Genomic DNA, 22,630 nt, shown 5'->3' on the forward strand with positions numbered 1-22,630 from the left:
TGCAGAGGCCATGGAGGAGTGCTGCTTACTGGCTTGCTCAGCCTGCTCTCATAGAATCCAGGACCACCAGCTTAGGGATAGCCTCATCCACAATGGACTGGGCCTTCCCCCATCAATCACTAATTAATGCCAGGGGGCTGGAGAGATGGCTCAGAGGTTAAGAGCACCAACTGCTCTTCCAGAGGTCCTAAGTTCAATTTCCAGCAACCACATGGTGGCTCACAACCATCTGTAATGAGATCTGGCACCCTCTTCTGTATACATATAAATAAATCTTAAAAAAAAAAAAAAAGCCGGGTAGTGGTGGTGTACGCCTGTAATCCCAGCTAGGGAGGCAGAGGCGGGTGGATCTCTGCTGTGGATATCACTCTGTGTAAATAAAGTTCTGATTGGCCAGTGGCCAGGCAGGAAGTATAGGCGGGACAAGAGAGAAGAGAATTCTGGGAAGTAGAAGGCTGAAGAGAGACACCGCCAGCCGCCCCCATGAGAAGCAACATGTAAAGACACTGGTAAGCCACAAGCCATGTGGCAAAGTATAGACTAACAGAAATGGGTTAATTTAAGATAGAAAAAGTAGATAACAAGAAGCCTGCCACAGCCATACAGTTTCTAAACAATATAAGTTTCTGTGTGCTTTCTTGGTTGGGTCTGAGCGACTGTGGGACTGGCGGGTGAGAGAGATTTGTCCTGACTGTGGGCCAGTCAGGAAAACTCTAGCTACAGATCTCTGTGAGTTCTAGGCCAGCCTGGACTACAGAGCTAGTCCAGGACAGACTCTAAAGCTACAGAGAAATCCTGTCTCGAAAAACCAAAAGAAAAAAAAAAAGAAAGAAAATGCCTTCCAGCCGATCTTATGGTGGCATTTTCTCAATTGTTTCCTCCTTTCCAGTGACTCTCATTTGTGTCAAGTTGATACAAAACTAAGCAGCACACCCTGAGGCTCCATTTTCAGTCCAAATGCAGAGTTTGGGTGTCTTGTAACTTGTTTGGCATTTAAAACCACCTGTCCCATACCTCCATGAGGCATAGTCTGATATTTATTCCTAAATAAAGATGCCATCCTATAAACTCAAATTGGCATTGTGTACAGAGTGTGTTAAAACCAATTCAGCTTCTTTATCTGGACCTATAGAAGATACCTCAGTCAGCAATGGGGCAGTGAGATGTCATCTCTCACCTGGAGAAGGACTGAGAGGCCAAGAGCGCCAGGACGACTCAGGAGCTTCATCTCAGCTTGGTGTGCACAGGTGATACAGAGTACTCAGATTGCCTTCTGTCTACTTATTCAGTGTCTGGAGCCAGTTCTATACTTTGTCTCAATAGCATCTGGTCCCACGTCTGGTCAGACAGCTGAACTCCATCCTGAACTGTCTCCCTGCAGCGCCCCCAACAGTCAGACCTCCACAGGGGGTGGCATCTAACTCCTGCAGAGACTGTCTCTGCAGCTGCCCAGGTTCTCAACCTGTGGCTCAGAGGCCCCTGCCTGCCTGGGTCCATTGACCCTTTCACAGTAGTCACATACCAGATATCTACACTACAATTCGTAACAGTGGCGAAATTACAGTTAAGTGAGTCAGGAAATAATTTTGTGGTTGAGGGTCACCATGTGAGGAACTGTGTTAAAGGGTGGGTCGCAGCATTAGGAAGGTTGAGAACCACTGGGGTTCTGCCTCTCAGTGTGGTCTCTTAACTACTTGAATTCTTTAACACTTTGGGGCCTTCCTGTGACCTACACATATACATTATAGACAGTCACTGTGTGATGTGGAATGTGTAATTTGAGAATATTTGGAATAAAGGCTGGAAAGATGGCTCAGCCATTGGGAAGACATACAGAGTATCTTTGCAGAGGAGCTGAGTTTGTGGCCAGCAGTCACGTTGTCAGATGATTATTAAGAGCTGGTAACTCCCAGCGTTGGGAGAGCGGAGTGGGGGATGGGGAGTTGGAGGTGGGGACCCGACACCGACATTGAGGGCATCAGCATTCACGTGCACAAACCCATACACAGACATATACTTTACATATAAAAATAGGTTGGACTAGACTCACTTGTTTTGTCAATGGTTAGCTATTAAAGGAAAACTGGATTATTTGCCAAACTGTAACCAAAAAAACTAGTTTCTAGTTTGTGTTAGTCAGTGAAATCTGACAGTGTGGAGACAAACATGTCTATCCATGTGTTCGAATCCCAGACTAGACGCTTCTCAGTTATGCCCATCTGTGGCGCTCTCTCCAGCCTCATAGTTGATCCTGGGATTCCCACTGCTACAAGGAGAGACCGACACCCAAGGGCCTGTCAGTGGTTTGTACACACACTCAGGTGTCCAGATTCCAGAGATGGTCTGCACCATTCTTACCTTCCAAGGAACCTTACGAGTTTTCAGACTTCCCGGGACCCCTGAAAGTTCCCTGTACCCCCACACATCCTACACCTATTTCCCCCTGCCACCCAAGAGTCAGGGACAACCTAGCTTTAGGCTTGTAGAAGTCTTCCCCCCTTTCCTATAGTACTTAGAAGGGACCCCTGCCAGGATGCCTCCCCTCAGAGTTCCCGCCACGCTGCCTGTCCATGGTAACTGGGGCCTGAACGTTCCTTAGAGCCCCTCTTGCCCATGTCCATGGTGTTAATTCTAGTAAACCTCTTGCCCAACAGAACATTCTATGCCAGTGTCCCCCTCGAATCCCCAAACTGAGACCTCTCACTGTGTTCCTGATGTAGCACACTCGTGACATGTGGTGAGTCTGTAGGAACCCCTTTCCGCCCTGGAGGACAGCGCCACCTAGAGTCTCAGCTGCTGGGCTCCATGCATGCTGGATGCATGCTCTTCAGCCAGCAGGACACAGTGGACCAGGAAATGACCTTATTACCTCTTGAGCCCCAAGGCCGTGCATGGAGTGACATCCCTGTCTAACCTCCTGCTCATTGCGTCCATCATGTCAATGGATATTGGGCCTGTGACATTAATGGTATCCTTGGCTGCAGACACTGAACCAAAGTGTTCCCCGGTCAGAGGCGTGAGTGGTTCTGAAATCATGAGGTGTCTGAGCTGCAGGCTGGCTGGTATGTGGTGTGTGTGTGTGTGTGTGTGTGTGTGTGTGTGTGTGTGTGTGTGTGTGTGTGTGTGTGTGTTGCATTTTACAAAGCCAGCTATGACAGACACCCCTACACGTCTGGAATGGAAATGACTTTCTCCCAATTACTTGGGAAACCTTGAGCCATGACAAGCAGATGCTGAGTCAGGCTGACAGGAGAGCCTCAAAGGTCATGCCCCTCAGCCCCGCAGAGCGGTGAATCCTGGGGCTCTGGCTTCCTCCAGCTCCTGTCCTTTCCAGGTCTACCTAGCGTGCCAGATCCCCCGCTGGTTCCTGGAATCTGTGGCTGGTCCCACCTCAGGCAGCAAACTCAGGAGGATGTCATTGGGTTCCTTGCCAGCCAGTCCTCAGAGGACCTGAGTGGGAGGCGTGGGTTAGGCAGGCTTGGAAGCTTAGGGAAGGCTGCAGGCATGTCTCCACATGCCTGGGCCTGCCCCACAACCTGGTTCTGCAGCCCTGCTGACTGAGGACTTTCCCTGTGGTTCCCATTCCTGAGGCTCCTCTCTCTTAGTGACAGATGCAGGACTGCAGGGAACTTTGCTCCTAAACTGCCTAGATGCCGGGGGCGGGATGGGAAACTGGACAGTGGAAGGCCAAGCACACAGGACTGATCAAGGACAAGAAACTGTCTTGGGATGGGGGAGTTGACTTCAGCCTTGAGAACCTGGTTCTACTCACCCAGCGGTTTATGCCTTCTTATTCACCCTATACAGCCCTGGGGTCTTTAGCCACAGTCTAGTTGAGGCCACAGATAAGAATCTGGTGGCCACTCCTAGAAAATGAAATGGAGGAGTAGATGGGAACTCCTTGGGAAACAGAGGTCTTGGATCAGAAGCGGGTACTACTTGGGTGGGATAGGGCTCTTTGGGAGACAAGGGTCCTTGGATGTGGGAAACAGGCTCTTGGAGAAGGAAGTCTTCCTCACTACAGGCACTGAGTTATGGGTTAGGTCCTTCCACAGGGCTGGATGTGTGATGAGAAGGACCAGGGCCGAAGCGTGAGGTCACCAGCTTGGGAGAAGGGGGTCGAGCAAACTTGTGGGGTAGCCCATGAGGATGTGCGCTCCACCTCAGTGCTGCTCAGTCTCTGGGCTCTGCCACAGCTTCCTGCCTGCTCCCTGTACCTCAGTTTCCCCATCTGTAAAGCAAGGGTCATCCTTTAAGATGCCTTAAGCTGTGTCAGAACCAAACAAGATGGCTGAAACCAGGGGCTCCTCCACCGAGACAGCCTCCAGCCTCCCTCCCCCTTAAAGAGCGTTTGTCCACCCCTGGGAGGGTCTGGAAACCACAGGTCACTTTTTCCAGCTGTGTTCACACTGCATGGGCTCTGAAAATGCGCCCCCCCCCAAAGCTAAGCTTACACAGGGAAGATGCCAAGAATATTGGCAGAATTCAGAGCACACTGGGGCTCATTTCATGCTCCCCACTCAGAACCTGTCAATCTCTAACCCCCTAACAAACTCCCCAGGTGTCCCGCCCCCGGGAGAATGACAGGTGCCAGCCTTAACTTCCCCCAGGACACCACATGGACTACAATAGGCACGTCTCCTCACACCTTAAAGTTGTACTCTCCACTGCCCCAGCCTCTCGCTAGGGAAGAAGAGAGGGTCTGTCTACAGGGAACCTCGCCATTCCACTGATACCTGTCAGAGGGGACCCACCCCCCACTCTGCCTCATGGGCTTGGGTGCTTATTAGAGCCTCCTGACCAAGTCGGGCATTTGGGCCCGAACTCCTTCCAAAGCACCGGCCCATGCTGTTGTCTCTGTACCTGCACCAATAACTCTTCTAACCAACTTCTTCCCGCAAAGGACGATGCGCATCAGTGCCCGAGGACTCTTTCAAACCTTTCAAATAGGAGCCCCAACTCCACGAGACCCCACAGACCATCCTCGAATCAACACTTCTTGTCCTCCCCATCCCAGCTTGGGTTCTGTGGTCTGCACATATGCCGGGCTGCTGTCAATGATGAGTCTAATAGGGTCTTCTTGCTCTGGGACGGAGGCTGCGGACACTCCCACCCTGTCCCCATGCCTCCTAGTGACCGTGACAACACCAGAAGCCCATTATGGGATCAAGCTTCTGATACCCTCTGTCTTCCATGAATTCACCATGTCTACCATATCCTTGATGAGTCCAGGTACTCAGGGCTTCAGATGTACATGTTTGAGGGATTGTTTGCTTTTTTTTTTTTGTGGGTGTGTGGGGTCACATGGGAAAGTGATTGGGGAGTTCACATCCCCAAGCATCCTTAGAGAACCAGGCTTCCAGGTAGAGGTACTAAGGAAGGCTGTGGCCCAAGGCTTGGGGGTGCAAGGATATGGGTGCAAGGAGGGACAGTTCAGAGGTGACTTTGGCCTTTCTCCTCTCCAGCTGTGGCCTGGAGGTTGCCTACGTATGATATCGTAACTCCAGCAAGGCGTTCACACGGTGTGGTTTTCCTTTAGTGAGCAATTAGCTGGAGTTTACGGTCTCTGATACCGGAGAGGTGGCATGCCGGTTGGTCCTGCAGAATTGGTTCCTAGGACTGAAAGCAAAGAGGATTGGAGAACCCGGGTCACCAGGGGGCGCCATCACACAGGCTAAAGTCCTAGTCCTGGTGTTTGCACAAATAAGCCTGGGGGAGCAGCAGCAGCCTTGTGGGTGGAAGACAAAGCAGGGGTTGATGGGAGGTTGGTGGGCTGCAGAAGTGTGCTCTGCAGAGGTGACGGGAGAGACTGATAATCACAAGCCCACACAGCTAACAGGGCACCCTTCCCCCAACACCCTCTACCTACCACCCACCTCCATATGTCTCCTGCCCTCGGGTCTTTAGTAGCTTGACTAATATTTACCAAAAGACTAATTTGTATGAAACCCTTTGTGGCTAAAATAAGAAGTATCAAGAGTTATTGTCTATCCAGCTACAGCAGGGCCCATGGGGGCGTGGACTTGGTCAATGGGCATCCCTCATCTCAGGTACTGAGTAGCACCTTAACACAGTTCAGTGACCATGCTCGTTATACACTGAAAACTTATTATAAATTCAGGGGCAACATGACCCCAACTTGTAACACAGTCTACCCCTGACCTGAGACGAGGTCCATGTGCCCTCCCTCTGCAGTGACCATCTACCAGAAGGTCAGGGGTTCACTGTCATTTTCTACCTTACCTGTGATTGGCCTTGGACTGGAGGAGGGTCCCTGCCGTGGGTCTCCGTTGGCTGCTGTCACTCTGGCCCTGCCCATGGAGGGGGGATCATGAGGCTGTTCCAGGCCTGGGCTGTCTTCCCTTAGTCCCCAGAGAGCTCTACTAGTGGCTGAGTCAGATAGGTCCCGTCCTGAGACCTCTGGTGGTTCTGATAAAGCCAAGCCTGTGTCAGTGCCTGGCTGGGAAGATGCGGCCCGAGGAGGATGGAATTCTCGGGGTCTGAGTCACAAGGGCTCCTGGTAACCACCAGGCAATGGGAATTGGGACACCAGATGCTAAGCTGTCAATCCTCCCTGAATCCCAGCATCACTTGGATCTGAGGAGCCAGTGGCTGTGCTGGATGGAAACAGTAGGTGTTCTTCAACAGCCTCTGGCCACCAGAAACAGTAGCAAGAAAGACCCTGCGGGTGAGTGGTTCCGTATCTTTACCAACCATGAACATGTGGACAGAATGCAGGTACCTCTTGTTCCTCAAGCCCCAGGCCTGTCTCATCCTCCCAGTAAAACTGGCTGCTGCCAGCTGCTGCCCAAGCATAGCTGAGCTCCTGCCCTGACGCTGAGCCTTCAGCACACGATGACCACCCTTTTCTCCCCTCTGCCAGGACCTCTCTTCTCTAGTGGGGCAAATGATGCTAAGAAGCCATGTGGCTCAGAATCCACAGATAGACGGAGGCATAGGCAGGGAAGTGAGACCCAGGTCTCAGGCATGCAGGAATGCTTAGAACCAAGGTTCAAAATATGCCTTGAGCCCTTCATAATATGATTTCCAAATATGATATCCACCTCTGGACCTGGCAGATGCTGAGACCCTTGACAAAGGGTCACACACAGAAGGAACAATATCATCGAGACTTAAGCAAAGGTTGTATCCAGAGGCCTGGCCTTGGCCAACATGAAACTGCCATCCAGACATGACAAAGGATGGACAGGTAGACAGACTCACACTGATGCCTGCCCTGTGGCAAGAGCCCAGGAGCCATGACCAAGCCTGCCAAAGGTGCCAGCAGCTGTCTGTTCTGAAGTGTCTCTCTAGAGTACCTTTCTGGTGGCAGCTGGAGAATGGTATGGTCCAAAACCACATAGTGGCCCAAGGGGTTGCCTCACTTTACCATGTAGCCCACTCAGAGGACCATCTGGGCTGTTTGTGTCCCATGAGTAATGAAATAGGAAAGGCTTGCCCTTGCAGCCAGGGGTCTGGGTGAAAACTGAGGGGTGGGCCTTCCTCCCCTCTCTACCTGGATAAGGGCCTCCCTGGAAAGTACATTCCTCAAGACTCTCATCCTGAGGGATCACAGTTTCAGTTATCTATGTAAGGAAATGTGTGTACGAGGTATGTAAATGCAAATGTTCTATGTACTATGTAAGGGAATGCATACGAGGTATGTAAATGTGAATATGTGCGCTGTGCATTCATTATACATGTGACTGTACAAGGGTGGGCATGTGTGTGTGGTATGTGTATGAGGAGCTGAGGAGCATAGTCCTGCACACTCATATATGTATGGGTGTGTACCTGTGTGTCCTATGTACATATGAATATACCTATGTGAATGTCAAGCATGTGAGAGTTCTCTGTGGTGGACTTTGGTGGCATATATCTTGTGAGGGGGAAGCTGGGCCCACTCTTAGGATGAGGTAGAGAGGCACATGGGTTGCAAATGTTGTACTATGGCTGTGTTTGCTCTCATTCAACTGGCTAAGCAAGGTAGTGTGCATGCATTATCAGCCTTCTGCTCTCTCCTGGCTGTCCTGGTTCCCCATCTGGACCTGTGAATCAGCTCTGAGCCTTCTCCCTAAGGAGCTCGGGCTCCCTGTCTTCAGGTCAAGATGCCTAGATATTTCCGAGGTCCTGGCATCCTGGCATCTATCACTTGGGACCACGACTGTGGTGACCTCCAAGAAAGAAGCTGGTTCTAGCATCAGGCTGGGAAGACAGCCAGCTGGACTGGGACCGTGATAGCCCCTAATCCAACTTGCCTGGGCTTAGGGTTTGTTCCAGAAGGCCTCCTCAAGCATTAAACAGCATCTCTGCAGCCCTGTTATCCTTGCACATTTAACTTGTATCTCTGGTGATAACAAAGCTGGGGATACTGGAGAGTTCCTACACCTAGTGGGTGGCAGTACATGGCCATGGTCAGACCTAAAGATAGGAGTTACCATGATGTGGATTATATGGTAATACTGGGGCTCTTGTTCCTCAATTTTTATCAGGGCCTGGGCCCAGCAACAAGCACAGAGGTGACTCAGGCTGCTGGGCATTACCCTGCAGGGACCTTGGCACCCACAATGCCTTCCCCTGAGCACCATGTCATATCATAGATTTGGGCCCATAGCTACTTCTAGATGTTTCCAAGATCTTCAGGGTAGGACTATCAGCATCACCCACCATTATTGACAGGTGCCTATGGAGGACATAGCCACCTTCCTGCCTCTGTCCACATCCCATGGAGGAAGAACACAATCTACAAACATCATATCATCATGTCTCTGGAGGCCAGGGTACACACCTGGGTAGTCCATGCTCCCCCTGAGCATTCTTAGGCTACAGCAGATTAGGGGTTTCTACATTACAGCACCACTGTTCTTTCTCCCAGCTATGGCTAGCCTTGCAAGATGGCAATGGAACCCCCAGGGATCTGGTTAGAGGGACTCTGGAGTGAGCACACCACCCTGTACCCCTAGCCATTCAGAGTCCCATCCTTCCCTGCCCTCCAGGTTTTGAATACCTTCTCCAAAGCATTGGTAGCTTCCTTCACCTTCTTCTTGGTGGAATATGGGATGCAGCATACCCAGCTGGTCCTTGTCCTGGATGCCAAGAACATGGGAATAAGAATGCCTTCCCTGCTCTGTAACACACCAGCCCCACGGACGGCAGCCCCCACACCACACTCTCAAACCTCACTGCTCATACTCCACAAAGACCCAGGGAAGCAGGGCTTTCCCCAAGCCAGCTCATCTCTCTTCCAAACTAAATTCCAAAGCTAGATGCTTATTTTTGTCCTTCAGGTACCCAAGTCTCTTATTCTCTGGCTAGAGGGACTCTTTAAATACAAGAGACCAACTGAACCTAGTCATAACCTCCAGGCAGCAAAGCCTGGAGGTGAAGAAAGGTAACCTGCATTTATTTTCCTCTCATAGGAGGTAGTGGTTCCCACTATACTGTGAAGGCAATCACCCAGCTCATGATCAAAGCTGCCCAAGTGGGCAGCAATGGGGCTGTTGGTGCATGGTTGGCCTACCTCACTGAGGGGTCCTGGGCATAAAATTGGAAATTAACAAGGTGAGAGGCACAGATGGGTGTCCCGGCACCTGTTCCAATCAAGTTACATGTAGAAACCTCATCCCTACCAAGTAACTGCCAGCTCTCAGGGCTACCCTGGCACATACCCTACCTAGGGTAGTGAGTATTAGGGATTAGAAGCCAGATGCAGACAATAGATTTAACTGTCTATCTCTTAAGATAAAGTGTAAAGCCAACCAGCCTTTTGCCTCTGGTTAAATTCATCCAAGAACCAGTGAGAAAAGGAATCACTTGGAGAAGACTTGCATCTATCAGGTCTAGACCAGGGAGTGTGAAAAGAGTGTCCTGATGTCTTGGTAAAGCTTGATATGGTCACCTGTCACAGCCTGGTCATGTGGAGGTCAGTCAGGGAAACTTCACAGTGTGGATGAACAAAACATCACCAAATTCCTTCCCCCAAGACAGAAGCTTGAAGCGAAGATGGCAATCACCGTAGCAATAATTCCCAACTGCCCACCAAATAGAGGGCTAAGGGGCACCCACCACCCTGCACAAACCCAGCTCATGTCTGGAGTGTGGCGTCAAGGATCATGCAGCCTAGCAGTGTCCTGGGTCTATAAGGCAGGATTAGGGGCGGTTCTTAAACTCCTCCTTTTCTCTGCTGTTCCACATGGTATCCATTCCTTGAAGACCACATGCCAGTTTGACAAATCCAAAAGAGAAATTTTGTCTTCAAAACCTAAGTAAATCAACCAAAATACTAACAAAGACACTAATTCTGAGGGGGTGGGATTTTGAGTAACTGCTATTGTGTTCTTTGTTATTTCTCTGTGTTGTCAGAAATGAAGTAAAATAGATCTGTGGGCCAGAGGCAAGTATCTGCCTGGATCCCAACGTCCTTTGTGGCTGATGCCTCTGAACTTCAGAAGTCTCAAAATTTTACTGGTCCTCTCAGGGGCATGAGTCCTAGTACCAGTATGCAAAACCTTGTAGGCCTAAGCCCAGCTCTGAGAGGCTCTCTCTCCCTGATGGAGTCCATGTGTGCAGGGGCTTCCCAACGGGGGACACTGACACCTGCTTCTTGTCACGTTGCTGGCTGATGGGATGAGGAGATGTGGTTTGGTGGCAGAGTGAGATGTGGCTCCTGGTAAATTTGTCCCCAAGCTCTGAGAATGTTTATCATATTGTTGCTTGTTCCTTGGCCCCTCTGGTCCCCATAATCACTTGGCTTGTGCATGGATGGCTCAAGGGATGGAGGAAAGGCAGGAGTCTGTGGTGGGAATGTCACTCTGATAAGCACCCCCATCCAAGTTATCCCCTGATCAATACTCACTCATCCTCTGACAAGTCCCCTGTGTCCATTGGAAGCCTCTTCTCTTCTCTCACGGCACAGGTGACCACCTGTGGGAGGGGGTACAACAACCTATGGGACCCACCCAAGGTCAGATAGGGACAGAGAAAGCCAGTCCACTGTGGCCCTGAATGTCCTCCTTCCAGACAGTACTCTGTTGAGTGGGAATGTCTAACAAGGGACTCTGGCTCCTTGTGTGAGCCTCCATGGCTTCCTGTGTGAGCCTCCATGGCTCCTGAGTTACAGATAGAGAGAACTGGCCTCTCAGTCTACTTCTGCTATTGGCTGACCTTTCTGGAGTCCTTAGAACTTGGGGCCCCATGAGTAGTCTCATAGAGACTTAGTGACAAGTCTTTTTTACCATGATTCAGAAGCTGAAGGTGTAACAGGTGTAATCTGGAAAGGAACCAACCCTCAGGTACTCCTTAAACTTGTCAACTGAGAACTTCAGGAGTCATCCAAAAGGACATCTGCTCATTACAGCAGAGAATTGGAGGAAGACCCCAAATAATTATGTTGATGAGCCACTGAGAAAATCTCACCATTTTATGGATAATGATGTTGGTGATGTTGATGGTGATAAGGACAATGATGGTAATTATGTTGTGATATTGATAATGATGGTAGTGATATTGGTAATGATGGTGGTGGTAGTAATGGTGATATGGCAATGATGATGGTGATATCAACAGTGGTGGTGATGGTGACAATGATATCGAGGATGGAGATAGTGGTAACAATAACAGCAATGGTTGTTATGGCAATGATAATGTTGATGGTAATGATGGTGGTGAGACCAGTGGTGAGGATGGTGGTGGTACTCTTGGATATGGTGATACAACAATGTTGGGATAATGTGAGAGCTTCGGGAAACAACCTGGAGATGTGGGTATATGGTTCCATGATGGACAACTCAAGCACAAGAAGCTCATGGGTGTTTTGACCTGTTACTAAGAAAGCCATCAAACTCCCATTCTCTCAGCCTCCTTCTGAGACTCCCTCAGAAGCTCTGGGTACCCAAGGACCCAGGTTTGTGCTAAAGCAGATAGAGAGGAGACGCGGGTATTTTCCTTCTACACCCACAGCCAGTCCTCAGCACTAGCACTGTGGAGAGTCCCTGGAACTTCTGGCCTTGGGTCTCTGCCTTACCCTTCATGCGTCTGTTATACCCCCCCAATAGTGTGGGTGCTCTCCCAGGGGTAGTTTTGACCTCTGGTCTGGAGGGTTTGCTGTACCTCCTCTTCAATATGGTCTCCCAGGTCGATCTCCACAAACACAGCTGGTTTCTATGGATGAAAGCAGTAATTTTTGAGTGAGCTTAGAAGGAATTGCAAGGTTCTGACTTGCAGACATCTAGGTCTGGGTGGTTCCACCAGACTCTGGTGATGACAGAGAGCCCCTCTGAAGCTTGGAGGCCCCCATGGTAGCACAGACAGCAGTGTCCAGAAGGCTAGCTCTGGGCACGAGAGGAGTGTGGCCTTCTGACCCATGCCTGCTCAGGGGAAACAAGCTCTTCACAATCCATGAGTTTCTTCCTCCTCACCTCGAGTACTAGGGCCTTCAGGTGACAAGGCAATGTGAAGACCTGGGGATCCCTCCCCAGCCCTGACCTATTGGGAGCATGTGGCTCACTTCCATACATTTGCCTAGAGCCAAGCTTCATGGAAATGAGATCTACTCTATAATAAGACTACCTTCCTCCATGAAGGGCACCGTGGAATTCCTAATTCAGTCTGGGGCTTGCACTGAGCCCCTCAGTGACCAAGGTCAGATGTGCCTTTGGTCAGCACACCTGGATGAGGGGCTGGTGGGGGGGCATGTATTATTCTGGGTCAAGTTCAATTGGAAGGGGAAATTGTCTCAAGACCCACACCTTAATTGACTTCCTTGTTTGGCAAGCTAGGACACAATGCTTCCGGCTCAGGAAAAGAGGTCCAGAGCTTGGTCCCTGAACCCCTTTCTAGCCTGGTTGGACAGCACAGCACCTGCTCAGATGGCTTTAAGGGCTACAAGTCTACAGTGCACGCATAGCCCACTGGGGGTTGCGCACAGACAGACTTGTACATCTTAACTCCCCTGACTAAAGGGAGAAAGGCTTGCCTGTTTTTCTAGAAGGTTATTCAGCTTCATGGACTCTGACTCTTGTCCCTATAAATCAAAGAAGATATCAGTAGGTCAGTACAGGGGACGCCACACAGGCAGACAGGGTGCGCAGAGCTGCCCAAGGCCTCACCTCGGCCACTGAGGTACATCTTCCTTTGCAGGCATCATCTTGTTCTGTGGTGCTGGCCTCTGAGCCGCTCTTCTCTGGCTCCGTTTTCCCACACTTTGGGTCCAGTTTTCCGGGCTCATCCTGGTTCTTTTTCTTTCTGTCTTCCTCTAGGCTCACCTGACTGGAGATAAGTGGGTCGGGGAGGCGTCGAAAAAGTGATTTGGAGTGTCACAACAGGAATCAGTTGCTGACTTTCTGGCTCCTTCCCTAACGCTGGGAGTGGGGTAAAGCCTGTGGACCCTTTGGGGGCAAAAAGGCTCTCCTCTGTCCCCTAATAACTCATCTTGTCTGGAGACACCAGCCTGATCCCCTCCAGGTAGAGACCTTAGGGTTGTGGGGATCAGTGGACTGATCCGTGTCTGCCACTCATGCCTACTTTAGTGGCTCCCCTACTCAATGTACTTTGTTGAGTGTGACTAAGGGGAACACAGGTACATCCTCACCATTGCCAGAGGTAAAACTCAGATAGCTGCTGGCTTCTGACGTGTTTTGGGTTGCATCACCCCAAGGCCTTCCAAGCTCCAGCCTGTCCTTTTTCTGAGGCTAGACAGCTGCTACAGCCTTGTGTGACATATGGGTACCTAGTTCTACCAACCAATGGCACCTTCAGTGGCGTCTTAGTCACCAACATCCCTCCCACCTCAATGCTTTCTGGTCTAGCTCCTTCTATTGGTGTGGGCTCATGGGAAATCGTGTGTAAACAGACAGCCTGGCCTGTGCCTGACCCGTGGTGAACAGACTTTGGGATCTGAGAAGAGTCTTTGGGTTCAGTGACTTTCAAGCCCTATGGAAGGCAGTGCAGAGGGATGGCTGTGTTAGGTGGCCTCTTGTACCTGAGCAATAATGGGGCTGGTTATGTATCCTCTCTGCTCAGCAAGGACACCTCAATGGGCCCCGTTGACATGAGACAAGGTGGAGCTTCCTTTCTGGGAGAGGCACATGGAGCTATTTGTTGAGATACTTTCACTAAGCCAACATGATGTCAGACAAGGACCAGCCAGAAGGGCTGCCTAGGAAGTGAGCAGGACTGCCCGCAGTTCCGGGACACACTGCTGGGTTCTGTTTTCACAATGACTCCCTTAGATAAAGAGCATCCTCAACCATCCCAAGCAACCCCCCCCAAAGGACTCCTCGAAAGTCCTGACCCCGAGGGGGGCCTCCATCCCTGCTCCCCACGACCTCAGTCCTCATATTTCAGAAGAAAGTGTCTTCCACTTACCAGATGATGTCATCAGTGTCGTTTCTGGGATCCTCAGAGTCTGAGCAGCAAGGGCGGTCGGTCAGTAAACGAGCATCCCAAGGTAGGATGGCTCCTGCACCTAGACCTCCCCAGTTTGCCACCTCACAGGTGTCCTGCCTGGCACTCCTCTCAGGCAGGATCAAGGCCAGCCTGAGAGTGAACAGCCATGGCTCAAAAGAATTCCTTTCCTCAACTACTTCTTTGGCCATGCTCCAAACACACATCCATCTTTCCCCCTAGTCCAGCACCTTCCATGCCTAGGCTAGAATTTGGAGCCTGCTTCATGCACAGTTGCAAAAGCCCACCCCCTTGCTCTAGGATTCTCCCTCTGTGACTCAGGCTTCCACGGCCTCCTGGAACACACTCATGGGTCCCCAGACCTTCCTCATCCCAGCATGGATTACCGGAATGGCAGCACAGGAGACAAGGACAAGGGACCCTCACAAGAAGGCCACTTGTTAGAGATGGGGTGGCTTATTCAGGAACATCCTGGCCACTGATGCCTCCTAGCTCGGAGGGCCATCACACTGGGGTGGTCTGAATTATCCTCTATCCCATGGGGCAGGAGGTACCTTGAATGTGCTCAAGGCTGAGGAGACCCTAACAAGTGGACAGGAGACATAGCTTCAGGGAAATAACTGCAGGGAATCGTGTAAGTGATCCTGGGAGACACTGGTTGGTCTGTGAGCTTTCCCCTGACAGGGCACGCTCCTTCTGCATGGAACTTCCTCCCTCTCCTTCCAGGCTTCTGGCAGCCCAGCACAGCATCTCACGGGAAGAGTCATGTGCAGATGACTTCACGGAGGCCTCATTCTGGACTCTCCCCCAGGGTTGCCATGGAGGCCAGGCCTCAGCATGGATGGCTGGTATTATCTGATCCCCACGGTGGCTTTGGGATTCAGCGGGGAATCCAAAATGTTAAAGAAGAGTTGTGGGAGAAGCCAAGCCCAGAGACTGGGCTGGAGGCTGCCCTGCTCTGGACGGTTCCCTAACAACGGGCTAGCCCTTTCCTTGGGGTCAGCTCCCAGACGGGTTGATGCCCGCACAGGAGACAGTTGCTCCCCAGCTGGTCCTCTTTTTCCATCCCCTCCAGCCGCCCCCACCCCCACCCCCAATGCTGTCCTTCATAGAGATGCTAGGTGCTTTCAAGCTGCCTCCTTCCCAGAAGGGAGCCTGTCCCCTCCCGTGCTCAGCACGCCTGGCCTTGGCCTGTGCCACATGTGCCCTTTCTCAGGAGACCTCATGCTTTTTCCTCTGCTGCCTACAGTGCTGGACCCGGACTTGTGGGCATCTGTGGATGGAAGCTGCCTGCCCAACCCAGGGGCCTTTTTGCTCTGTGTGCGTGCGTGCGTTTTACATAGCTTCGTACAATTCAGACCTTGGCAGTCCTAGGCAGGTTTCAGTCCCATCCCAGCCAAAGCGTGAGGAGAGTAGCTCCATAGAAGGCTTCCTGGTGGTTTCAATATTTCCAGAAGGATTTAAAAATGGCCTGGAAGGGCTGGAGAAATGCTGTTAAAAGCACTGGCTGCTCTTCTAGAGGTCCAGGGTTCGACCCTGCACTCACATGGGGACTCATAACTCTAATTCCAATTCCAGGGGGTCCCAAGCCCTCTCCTGATCTTCATAGCACTATATGTACATAGTAACGCAGGCATACATGCTAGCCTAACACCCATACACATAAAATAAAGATCTCTGCCAGTCCCACCTGAGTGTACCTGTCTATATGCACCTGTGCTTTAGAAGATGCTAACTATAAGGAGAATCTTCTAGCCCTGGTCCTTCCTGTGAAATGTACTTGGCAAAGAACAGTCAAGAGAAAGGATTTCCACAGCCTGGTGCAGTTCCTGAGGTAGAAGCCAGCTACTTCTTACAGGCATGTGCCTTGTATGATGTGCACACGGTCCATGTTCAGATGTCCACAAACTCCACTGTCTTGAGGTTGGGTAGGGTCTGGCCTGCCCTCCCAGCCCACCAGGAGAGATCCACCCCTACCTAGCTCCTTACGTAGTAGTTTCCTGATGCAGACTGGTGGATCCCCCTTCTGGTGCAAGCCCCCCACACTCCTGCTCCGCTGGAGTTCGGCCCCCTCACTGACCACCTTGAGGTATCCGGGGCTGATTCCTGAAGGCAGGGCTCCAGGACCAGGCCGGTGCCTCCTGTGAATGGGGGGATCCTTTTCCATCCTGACCCAGAGGGGAGGAGGGAGCCACCGGCGCAACCTCAGACCAAAGACATCTCTGCCAACCTCTCTCCCTTTCTCTCCTCCAGCAAAGTGGTCCAGTGCATGCTCAGTCTCCGTTGCTAAGGGATTGCTGTGACATCACAAGTCAGAGCTGAATGTTTGTGGAGGGCCATCCTGGAGGTCTCTGCAGGCTTGAGGTTTTTTTCAGTGGTTTCATGTCTGCTGCTTTCCTGTACTTCTGGATTCTTCAACAGCCCGGGGCCTTCCCGAAGACAACGCCTCACAAATGTGTGTTCCTGATGCCTGAGTTTTTTCCCATTTGAGAACCTTCCTTTTTCTTCAGAGATGAGCAAAGGGCCCTGGGTCAGTGTGATCGGATTTACATCCAGGCCAATGGGTCAGAACTCACCCAGAGAGGAGGGCTTGGTAGGAGACATTTTGGTGATTTAAATGACCCTGACATAAGAATCTGTCTACATAGGACCACAGCCTGGATGGGTTCAATTGGAAAAATGTCTCCCAGTTGAAGGCTGGAAAGTGAAATCCAGGAGGGGCATGGCTGGCTCCCCTGCAGCCCCTCGTAAGGTCTACAGATGTCATCTTCTAGGGGCTTCTGTGTCATCATCTTTCCTCATAGGCACAACACATAACTATCCCCTCAAAGTGGATAAAAGTTTATTCTGGAGCTAAATGCAAGCCATCACTGCCTCAGAGCACATTCAAATGATCCCAAACTCCATGCCCCAACCTGGTGACAGTTGAAAAAGTTTCTTTTAAATTCACTAATTATTGCTGGGTGGTGATGGCACACGCCTTTAATCACAGCGCTTGGGAAGCAGAGCCAGGTGGATCTCTGTGAGTTCGAGGCCAGCCAGCCTGGTCTGCAGAGGGAGATCCAGGGCAGGCACCAAAACTACACAGAGAAACCCTGTCTCGAAAAATAAAAAAAAAAAAAATTACTAATTATAGGTGGGTGTGTGTGCGTGCGTGCGTGCGTGCGTGTGTGTGTGTGTGTGTGTGGTGTATGTGCACATGAGCGCAGGTGTTGGTATGATCCAGAAAAGGGTATTAGGTCTCCCGGAGTTGGAATCACAGGCAGTTGTGAGCTATTTAATTTGAGTTCTGGGAACTGAACTCGAAGAGCAAGATGTGCCCTTTGCGCTATCATCAGCCTCTGGAAGTTTTTATCTTAGCAGGACAAAAAGTCATAAACAAAGGTACTTTTCAAATACACTGGCAGAAATATTAAACAGATAGCCACAAAAAAGCAGGGGCTCTTCAGCTCTAGGCCTCAGCTGCTATCTGGTGGCATCTGTCACCTTTTGGTTCGGGAAATCGGAGTTTCGTGGCGAATGCATTGCAAAGGGTTGTTGTACCTGCTAGTCACAGGCTGTTAGGTCAGACACAGAGGTAGGCAAGGGATGGCCCTGAAGGTGGCTAGAGACAGCCCAAGATAAACTGTAACTAGGCTCTGGACCTGCTACATTGCCACTAGTCCAGAGTCATTGAGGTTCTCATCAGTTAACCGGCTTCACTGTAAGGTGTCAATCTTTCTAGGAACTTCGATTCACGTTAGTGACCTCATTCATAACTTTCCAAGGCCCCCTTCTCAAACCCAGTTATGTCTGAGGTGTCTGGTGCTGGATCATCAACTTCTGATGCTGGGGGCACAGCTTGACCTAACATAGCCTAACAGAAGTTCCCTGGCTCACCACTCAAGTCCACGGCCACCTATAGCCACGATGCTGGGAGGAAGAGCACCCTGACTCTCCAGGGCTTTTGATTGGCCTGAGAATCAAACCGACTCAAGATATATTCAGCAAGAAGACAGTTACATGAATTTATTTCTCCAGCACGGGCCCTGTCAGCTTGTTTTTGTCAGCCTGACACACAAACACATCCACATCAAACCATAAACTTCCCTTTGTTGTTTGCCCCCAAGATGTCATGTTAATATTACCACAACAGAAAACACAGTTTAGCTTTTCAAAGACCCAGAGTCTTCTAACAATTCCAGGAACTTAAAAGTCTAAGTTCTCTTCAAAAACCCAGCATCTCTTTAAAAATCCGAAGTCACTCCAACTGTGGGCTCATGGAAAGTTAATACCTTACATTTTCTTATTCCACAAGGGAAGAACCAGGGAAGTTACAATTAAAGCGAAGCAAAACCAAAATTAAATAGCTTAGTGTCTGATGTCTAGGACTCACATATGACCTTCCGGGCTCCAAAGGGTCAGAATCCCTCTCTTCCACTCAGTATGCCACTCAGCAGCTTGCTTCCATGGGTCCAGCCCTCGACCCTGCTCGAGTCTCTGCCCTGCCTTCCCAATGACTGGCTGTGACCAGGATGTATAAGCCCAATCCCTTTCCTCTCCATAGGAACCAAACTAAGACAAAGCTTTATAAATAATGAAGCCGAAAGTAGCAAAATAAATGTTTTCCTGCTCGCTGAGTGGAGAATGGTGAAGGGCATTGTGTGGGGTTGGGTCAGTGAGTCCCTCATTCTACCCTCAGGGGGACAAAGCTACCCTCTTCTTGCTTCAGGGGAGATGTTCACTGAGGTTTCTATCTGCAGCCACTGGCTTTGCAAATGACCTCAAAATCACTCCTTTGGAACATACAGCTCCTGGCAGCCAGTTCACCCTGTGCAGGCGGGTGTCCCCACACATGCATCCCCCTCTCCCCACATACGGGAGGCTGCAGGTCACCTGACCCAGTGACCATTGTAGAGACCTAGCATCCACGGGGTTGGTGGCCACACTACCCTACTCTAGATGCTCTGATGGTTGGAGCTCAAGATGGAAGCCTAGAGGTAGTTCATGGCGACTGCTTTCTCCAGTGACTAACAGACCTAATGGGAGAAAGGCACACAGACATGACTGAGTTCTCCATCAGAGAGAGCTATGGAGGGGCTTAGAGCCCTGTGTACTCTGGGGTTTCATTTTCTGTATCTCCTTCCCCACTCCCCAGGTACTACTAGTTTCTTCCCAGCTTCCTAGTTATCCCTCGGTTGACTCTTAACAGATGTGATCAAGTGTGAACCCTGCTCCCACCCCAATGAGCTGGATCCTAACTAACTAGGCAGGCTGGACTGTGAGCTGGGCCTTAGATAGGCATACCCCAGAATAAACTGAGTCTTAACTAGCCATGACTCAATGTGAGCTGAGCTCTAATTAGACATGCTCCAGTTTGAGCTGAGCCCAGACTAGGCATGCCCAAGTGTGAACTGGGCCCTAGCTAGGCCTGTTCCGGTATGAGCAGAGCTCTGATTTGGCAGTGAGAACTCTGTCTTGGTATTATCCAATTCTTTATGGATACTTTGCTTCCAGCTGATCCACGCTGACAGAGGCCTGTGGCCAGGGCAGCAGACACTCGCTGCTCCATTCCTAGCAGTTCACTGGCAGACGACAGGCCAAGGAGCAAGGTCAAACCTGCTCCCTCCACTCCACACTCTTCTTCGGCCAGAGGTGGCTGACCGGCGGCCCATGTCAGTCTCACCTTGTCCCGGGAAGCCTTCTGGCCTGAGTTCTTGGCCCCAGAGAAATGTCTCACTCAGTGCTCGCAAAGTCAAACTCCAGACTTGTCTTATAATGGTTCAGACTCCCAATGGAATTAAAGAAAAAGAAATGAGTAAAAGTCAAATGGAGACCAGAAGGATAAGGGAATTAGGTGACGTAGTGGTGTCCCTCGTCAGGTGAAGGGCCTCCATGCTGTGGCCCTTTCACTCTCTAGGTCTCCAAGAGAGGCAACAAGGCCTGAGTAGCCATGCAAAGCCTCTGCTTGTCTGCTCCACACACTTCTGCTACAAGCTCAGCCCACTGGATCCTTGCAGACATGGGAGGAATCTATCCCCGCCTATCTTAGTTGTCTTCAACTATATAGGACCCCCTGGTGGTGCCTAATGCCATACTCTTTTGAGGACACCAAAAAGCCAGGCTCTCACAGAGTCATCAGTGGACACCATATGGCAGAGACATGGTATGCTATCAGAAATGCCACCTGTCACCAGAGACATCACCTGTCTGGTCTGACAGCGATGCTGTCTACCTTTATCTGCCACCCTTCCTGTAGGGTACCTCCTGTGCACTGTTCCCATCATGTGAACCCCTCTGGAAATCCAAACCACTCCTCAGAAAGAATAAAACATCTGTTTTTAATCGACCGATAAAATACATTGCAAATCGTTAGTATCTTATAAACAGAAACATTAAGTTACAAATCCATGTTAAAAACCAGTTCAGTGCAGCCTAACTGCTGTGTCCAGAGACTTTTTTTTTAAGCCTCCATTTCTGTGACAACCAATGCTGTTATGTTTTCTAGACGAAGAGTGAACTTCCCAACAAGAACAAAGAGAAACTGGCACCGGGGTGCACGGTGTGTCCTGCAGCAACTCTGCTCACAGAGTGCCCTCCTCTCAGCCTCTGGAGATGCTGTGTGGGGTGAGGCGTCAGCAGCACTGTGGGGCCAAGCTGATACAGTCTGTCTTGTCTGTTTCAGGACCCTCCCACCCCAATCAAAAGTATCGCTAGACATTGCCATGTATAGCCTGTTGGGTTCACAAAGACATAGGCATGTGAAATACCATGTTTGGCCTTTATTGCTGATGATGCAGCCCCCAGCTCGGGTCTCTGTCCCTGAGGACCCTTTGAATTTGTGAGAAAACAAACACTGTTCCCTTTGGATTTCCCTGTACCATCCCCTTTAATGCATATAGGTGTTGATGTTCCAAACTGCCTTATATCAAAATGCTATTTAAAAACAGTCCTTTAAAAACATTAAGAAAAACAGCTTGAAAAAAATGCACATTTAAAACGCTCTCCCAAACTTTCACCAAGGTAGCAAGCATGTGGATTTTAGTTTAAAAACTCACCTGGCATCCAGACGTGTGCTCAAACTGTGAGTTGATGGTCACCCAGCGAAGACTGGGCTCACAGCCCTCCCTCTCCATGTCCCCAAAGATCAAAGACTTCCTGTACCATCCTGTCCATCCCAGCCACAAAACGACCCTTTGGCCAGGAACAAGCCAACATAAACTACGGAGAAAGGCTGCCTGCCTGCTGGCTGCCAGGAAAACACTGCTTCTAACATCCCAGACAAGGATTAAGTACAATTTCTACGGCGAGGGCCAGACTGCTACATGTATGCAGAGCCACAGAGTTCAGCAGGCCGAGAACAAGAGACAGTGTGCAGTGCAGAAGGTGCATGTCGCCATGAATGAACCAGCCGTGCCTCCATGAGGAGGGATGGGGCCATGTGGGAACAGGTAGGTTTAGACAAAGTCCACACTCCCCTAATATTTAACAGATCCCTGGATCCCCGTCAAACCAAAGCAGTAAAAAGACAAATGATCATACATTCCAGAATGGCTCAGACCACCTGTGCTGGCAGCGAAGGAAAGCAGCCCAGCCCAGGCAACAGTCCCTGCTAGGGAAGAGCATGCTCGGCCCGCCAGCTGGGTAGTCCCGCCAGTTGGGTGGCAGTCCCGCCAGCTGGGCAGGACCTGTGTGAACTGGTGAGCATGGTTCCTTCCCCTCCATGTGTGTCCTGTCTTCTTCTTTTATCCGTTTTTATAGGTGGTGGGTGGGTTTCCTGGTGTGGCTCAACAGCACATTCAGGAGACGTCGTGGCGTTAAATGGAATGGGTGGAGATCTCAGACTGCTGCCTGATGTAGTTCTGGAAGCTCTTGTCTCCAATAGGGTGCTCCCTGGAGACGGGAAAGAGATGAGAAAGTGAGACTCCGCTCCAGGTACCCCAACAACCACTGTACTTTTAGCAGTCCTTGTGTTTGTCACCGTGACACATGCACATCATGGAAAGTAGGGGATCCACTAGCAGCGGCAGTGCTGACCCCAAGAAGCACCTGCCATGACACTGTTTTCTGCTGTGCGTGGCATAGTCCACATGCCGTACATGTGTAGGTGGTACGTGCTTGTGTAGAGCACATTTAGAATATACATGCTATACACACCTACATGTGGGCTGTACGTTCTAAACATGTGTGGCAGATGCACACGGATGTATGCATGTGCTAGTATGGGCATATGTGGGCTGTGTACACA

General features: G+C 50.5%; 2 protein-coding genes across 5 annotated transcripts in view; both read right to left on the reverse strand.

Annotated features, from left to right (window-relative positions):
• Positions 1-6,363: 6,363 nt before the first annotated feature.
• Positions 6,364-16,570, reverse strand: C17H13orf46 (chromosome 17 C13orf46 homolog). Its single transcript, XM_036209303.1, has 8 exons — positions 16,381-16,570; positions 14,365-14,404; positions 13,107-13,266; positions 12,974-13,021; positions 12,109-12,159; positions 10,856-10,923; positions 9,008-9,086; positions 6,364-6,429 (listed from the first exon to the last, which is right to left on the reverse strand). The coding sequence occupies exons 1-8, from the start codon at positions 16,568-16,570 to the stop codon at positions 6,364-6,366; spliced, it is 702 nt and encodes a 233-aa protein (XP_036065196.1).
• Positions 16,571-20,703: 4,133 nt separating this feature from the next.
• The window catches only part of Rasa3 (RAS p21 protein activator 3), a 109,603-nt gene continuing 107,676 nt past the window's right edge, over positions 20,704-22,630 (reverse strand). For all 4 annotated transcript variants that reach the window (XM_036209484.1, XM_036209487.1, XM_036209485.1 and 1 more), the window contains one exon: positions 20,704-22,275. In XM_036209484.1, coding sequence (XP_036065377.1) covers positions 22,200-22,275 — 76 coding nt within the window. In that variant the 3' untranslated portion in view covers positions 20,704-22,199. The remainder of the gene's footprint in view (positions 22,276-22,630) is intronic.

The sequence above is a fragment of the Onychomys torridus genome, chromosome 17 (genome assembly GCF_903995425.1).
Source record: "Onychomys torridus chromosome 17, mOncTor1.1, whole genome shotgun sequence".
Taxonomy (NCBI): domain Eukaryota; kingdom Metazoa; phylum Chordata; class Mammalia; order Rodentia; family Cricetidae; genus Onychomys; species Onychomys torridus.